At 40.1% G+C, this 4,767-nt stretch overlaps 1 protein-coding gene across 1 annotated transcript; it reads right to left on the bottom strand.

Moving 5' to 3' along the window:
* Positions 1-901: 901 nt before the first annotated feature.
* On the bottom strand, positions 902-3,936 carry LOC122645623 (reticulon-like protein B21). Its single transcript, XM_043838939.1, has 9 exons — positions 2,957-3,936; positions 2,781-2,840; positions 2,566-2,668; positions 2,393-2,467; positions 2,139-2,286; positions 1,978-2,047; positions 1,817-1,882; positions 1,214-1,336; positions 902-1,116 (listed from the first exon to the last, which is right to left on the bottom strand). The coding sequence occupies exons 1-9, from the start codon at positions 3,804-3,806 to the stop codon at positions 989-991; spliced, it is 1,623 nt and encodes a 540-aa protein (XP_043694874.1). The 5' UTR covers positions 3,807-3,936; the 3' UTR covers positions 902-988.
* Positions 3,937-4,767: the final 831 nt, after the last annotated feature.

Here is a 4,767-nt window from a genome sequence, read left to right as displayed (position 1 = left end):
ATCTTCAAATCTTAAAGTTGTAAAATGAGTGCATAAAATGAAGATATATACCTTGTTAGGTGCAGTAGTAATATGAATTGAAGCCCAATCGCTTCGATGTTTTTATTTTATAACTCGGGGGATTCTGCTTATCTAAGGGTGTCAACCCGTCTGATCTAATCAATCCCCACCAATTTAAGGCAACATCTCTTTGATGGCAGATTAGGCAATCTGGCGTTGTAGGCCAAGGCTTGTTGATTACCGATCCATAATTGAGCTCAAGATAATTGGACTAATCAGGTTTTAAACGGGTTAATGGATTAATTGTATAAATGGACCATAAACAAGCTATAATCAAACTAAATGGGCTTAAAAAAGCTATAAACATTTGGTTACCAATCAATCATAATATTTGGTCAATCCCAATCCGACAACCTCAAATCATTATCTTGAACCTAAAACACCTGATTTTTAATCTATCGGTGCTTGACCCGACACATTTAATAATCGATCGGACCATTCTCTGGCTACATCCAATTGTTTCAGGTCAAGCCTCCCAATGCAGGCACTCTAATGAAATGAGCAATCAGAAGTTAATGAAAGAAACCAACCGAGTTAAAGTCAACGAGGGAAGTGTGGAGTTGCTCAGCAAACAATGCTTTTCTTTTTTCCCTGTACAAAAAGAACTCTCCGGATCACCAGTACATGCTAAATCGTTATCCTCTCCTGTAACTGCATGATGTAGTATTGCATCATGTGGCACAGCAAAGGTCATGTGGCACAATGGACCCCACATGATGCATATGACCTCTGCAGTCATCGTACGATGCAATATTGCACCGTGCAGTAATTTGCATTGGATAAAAATTCCACTACATGCCACAGTAGGCGATGGGTGGGAAAGTAGCTCCGGCACGGCACTGCTGACAGCTAAATACGCCATGAGCTCCTGTTCCACGATACCTTTCTTTTCTTTAACCAGTTCAACTATGGTTGGCCAACCAGACCCTTATCTCTGCCCCACACACTCTCCTTCCCTCCAACTGGAATCTTCTCCCTCTCTCATTTCTTCGTCTCCACAATCCTTAGTTAATAATGATTCTTGATAATATCGAACGGCCACAAACAACATGAACACTGCACAAAGGATACCTATTAATGCACATTATCAACAAGACGTTGGAATTAGTTATATGGCCCTCTCTCTTGTTTGATATGACAATGATGTCCTTACCTCCCCAAATGCGGACCACGACGGAAGAGAAATTCCACTTGAGGATAAAAACGGCAGCTGCCACGGCTTTCTTGTGGGGGCACGAATGCCAAGCATCCCTAATTCGTCTGATCCAAAACTTCCCTGCAGATGTCAATATCATCAAAAAAATCATTATTAGATTAGAGTCGTCTGATGATTAGGTAATGATTTTATCAATGGCACGATATTGTTCACTTTCGTAGATGGATGGACTTCACGATTTTAAAACACCATCATGCCAAATAAAAAAATGCTGTATCATATATAATAAAAATCTTTTGCTATACTGCAAGGTGTGCTATGCACATCCTGAGCACAACAAAAGCCATGTAAATCATGTGACCTCTGCTGCCATACGGCAGAAGCTATCATATCTACCCATTCCATGACATGGCACTTCTTTCTAGACGTGGGATTTTCCGTGGTTTTACAATATATACATAATCTAATTAACCCTATCATTGACCCAATGAAGGGTGGATCCATTACATCCCAGTGAAGTGGACCCCAGGTTTATTGTTGACTTGTGATTGGTCTGGCCGCTTAGTAAGTAAAGAAAAACAAATAACCGAAGCTCTTTACCTAAAGCTATGAGTTGGCTGGAATACGAAGAGCAAACTTTTGGGACTGTGAAGACTGCGAAGAAACCTACAGAAGGGGAAGAGAGAGTGTAAAACAATAGGTCAGCAACAGCCAGATTTTCCTTTGGATCGTTGAATTCTGTACATATTATCAATTCTTACCCAATTTGGCCATCTCCCACATGGTTATGGAGCTTCCATATCGAGCCAAAATAAACAGCAATACTGCTACCTGCAATTGTCACAGTTTCACCCTTTCTTAGTAATTCAGGTTCACTAGAGAGAGAGAGAGAGAGAGAGAGACTGTTTGTTTTACAGTTTACCTTCATTGTAGAGGCAGGGTCTCCTGAGAAGAGGCCCTTGAGAGTCAACAGGAACTCATTCAAGTAAGGAAGGATTCGTCTTAGTAACAAAATTGCTTCTTCTTCTCCAACAATATAATCCTGGTTTGATTTATCCACAGCTATTCCCCTGTTATATTTGGTTTCTCAGAGAAGAAATAGAAAATCAGAAAGACAGAAACAGGAAAATTGGTAAACTTTCTTTTCTTGGAAGATTTATCGTTTGGGAGCATTACCTGCATAGAATTGATTTATACAAAAAGAGTGCAGCAAGATAGACAAGCCCCATGTAGGAAATTGCAGAAATCAAGCTGTAGAAAATGAGGACCAAAAGAATTTAGTGATTCCATGGGCACTGTTGGAAACAGGGGATTATTGGAGAGTAACTATTACTATGGCTTGTTTTTACCTAAAATTAAACTCTGTGGTGAAGGATGATAAGAACAGGAAGAACGATCCCACTCCAAAAGCAAAAGCTGATTTTGAGATGTCTCTCCACATCACCAAGTCCACTGAAAATGAAAGAAGCAATGTGAAAATTGATGGATGCTTTTAAAATAAATAGATAAACAAAGCTGCAAAATCAAGGAATTAATTCATTTTGACCCCGAAATTAGAACTCACCAATGTTCTGCAACTTGTTTGGTGTCTCTGGAATTCTATCGAACACCTTTGAATCTGCAACTGAAGAAAGACCTAATAAAGAATGGGATACAGAAACATTCAGAACCATGAATGGGCTACTGAAAAAATCAGAACCATGAGTTGGAATGACTAAAATGTTGCAAGAAATTGCTCACTTGGCGGTGCTTTTCTGAGAGAAGGATCAATTAGAGGTGGAAATCTAACAGAGGTTTGCTGTTTATTCACTCTTGAAAAGACGTGTTTGGGTTTTTCTCGCATCTGACGAACTTTCTTCTCTTCATTCACAACTTTCTTGGCTTTTGTGAGATCAAAAGCCGGCGGATTGATTACCGGAGATAGCTCCTTCTTCACATTTGCTGAAATGGGTATTGGCTTTCGAGGAATCTGGTGAACCTTCTTTATTTCTTCTTCTATTTCTTTGAGTTTCTGTTCTGATATGTCAATGGATTTCTTCTGTTCTGCTAAGTTGACTTCCTTATCATCATAAGTCTTCTTCTCTACCTCAATCTCTAAATCATCCTCTTCATCTTCTCCTTCCTCCTCTCCATCAGCATCAATTCCATCATCATCCATCCATAACCTTCGAGGAGAATTGAAGCCAACAGACATATCAAGCCCCTTACAGCATTCATCAGAAACTCTATGCGTTTCTGATCTTGTTTTCCTCATCTGAATCTGGTTTTCCTCAATTGAATCAACAGACATATTTAATTCCTTGCAAGATTCATCACTAAATTTTTTCAGTTCTAATCTCGTCTTCCTAATCTGAAAGGGGGTTCTGTCATTCCACGTCTTCCTCCTCGCCGTCGTTCCACCAATCTGATTCCGCTTCAACGGCGTATAAAACTGAAGCCCTTTATCATCACCACCGCCTTCCTCAAAATTCTCTTCGCCATTGAAGACCTTAATCCCACCTTTGACTTCATCGCACTTCATTCTAATCTCCCAAACAGATCCAGCAACCACAGAATTTCTAGCCGCTGCTCTTCGTCTAATAACATCCATCTTTACTCTTCACTCTCTCACTCTAAGAGTGCATTAACAGAATAATCAAAACAGAGGAAGCTTTAAGCTGAAGAAATAAAGGTCGGTTTTGAGAGATAACATGAAATTCCCTGGAGAGGATTCTGTTACAAGGGTCGAGCTGCTTTTCTCATCGAGATTTGTAAGAGCAAAAGAGGAGATGAATTTGATGGGGTTGAATCATGAATGATTTGGCTCTTTGCTCACTTTTTGGGGTTGAATCATGAATGATTTGCTTCGTTACTCACTTTGCATCAAAGGATTTATGCGAGTTCTCCTTCCAGTGCACCCAAAAGTCACAGAGACCAGATACCTCTCACATGCAGATGAAGACGCTAAGGTTAGCGAAGAGAATGAGGTAGAAAGGAGGTTCGTTTGTTCTTTTGGTAAGAGGAGAAAAAGAGGTTCTATGGGGAATGTGAGTTTTCGATTTGTCCGGAAGAAATGGGTTGGAACAAAAAAGATTGCAATTTAGCGCGGCTGTTTTGGCAAGCGAAAGTATCTAGAAGACCAAGATTGAGTGCTACCCCTCCACCGTTAATAAACTATGGAAGACTAAAAGAACAAATCTCTCTTTTGAGCGGAAACTCTCAAGTGGAAACAGCTGGCTTTGCTAAAGTTGGGATGCTTAGCTGGGATCCCCTGGATTGTGCATAATCTTATCAAGTCACCTCTATGTTTTAGAAAAAAATGAGTCAGATGGTGTTTATGGTCATTTAGAAAATCCTATTAGATTTCATCATTAGAAATTAACCAAAATACCCTTGTAATGTAAGGGAGGATCAAGTTTTCCTACACCCTTGTAATATAGGGGAAGGAGTACCAACAACTGCTTAGCTCAGTTGGTGAGTTGTGGTGCACTTCATGCCCATATTCACTAAGAGGTCTCGAGTTCAAGTCTCTTGGCTAGTATCTTATCCCCTCCCGGTTCGATCCCCCCCCC

This window comes from Telopea speciosissima, chromosome 11 (genome assembly GCF_018873765.1).
Source record: "Telopea speciosissima isolate NSW1024214 ecotype Mountain lineage chromosome 11, Tspe_v1, whole genome shotgun sequence".
Classification (NCBI taxonomy): Eukaryota; Viridiplantae; Streptophyta; class Magnoliopsida; order Proteales; family Proteaceae; genus Telopea; species Telopea speciosissima.
The sequence above is the reverse complement of the archived record's forward strand: the minus strand, read 5'-3'. Positions and strand labels throughout refer to the sequence as shown.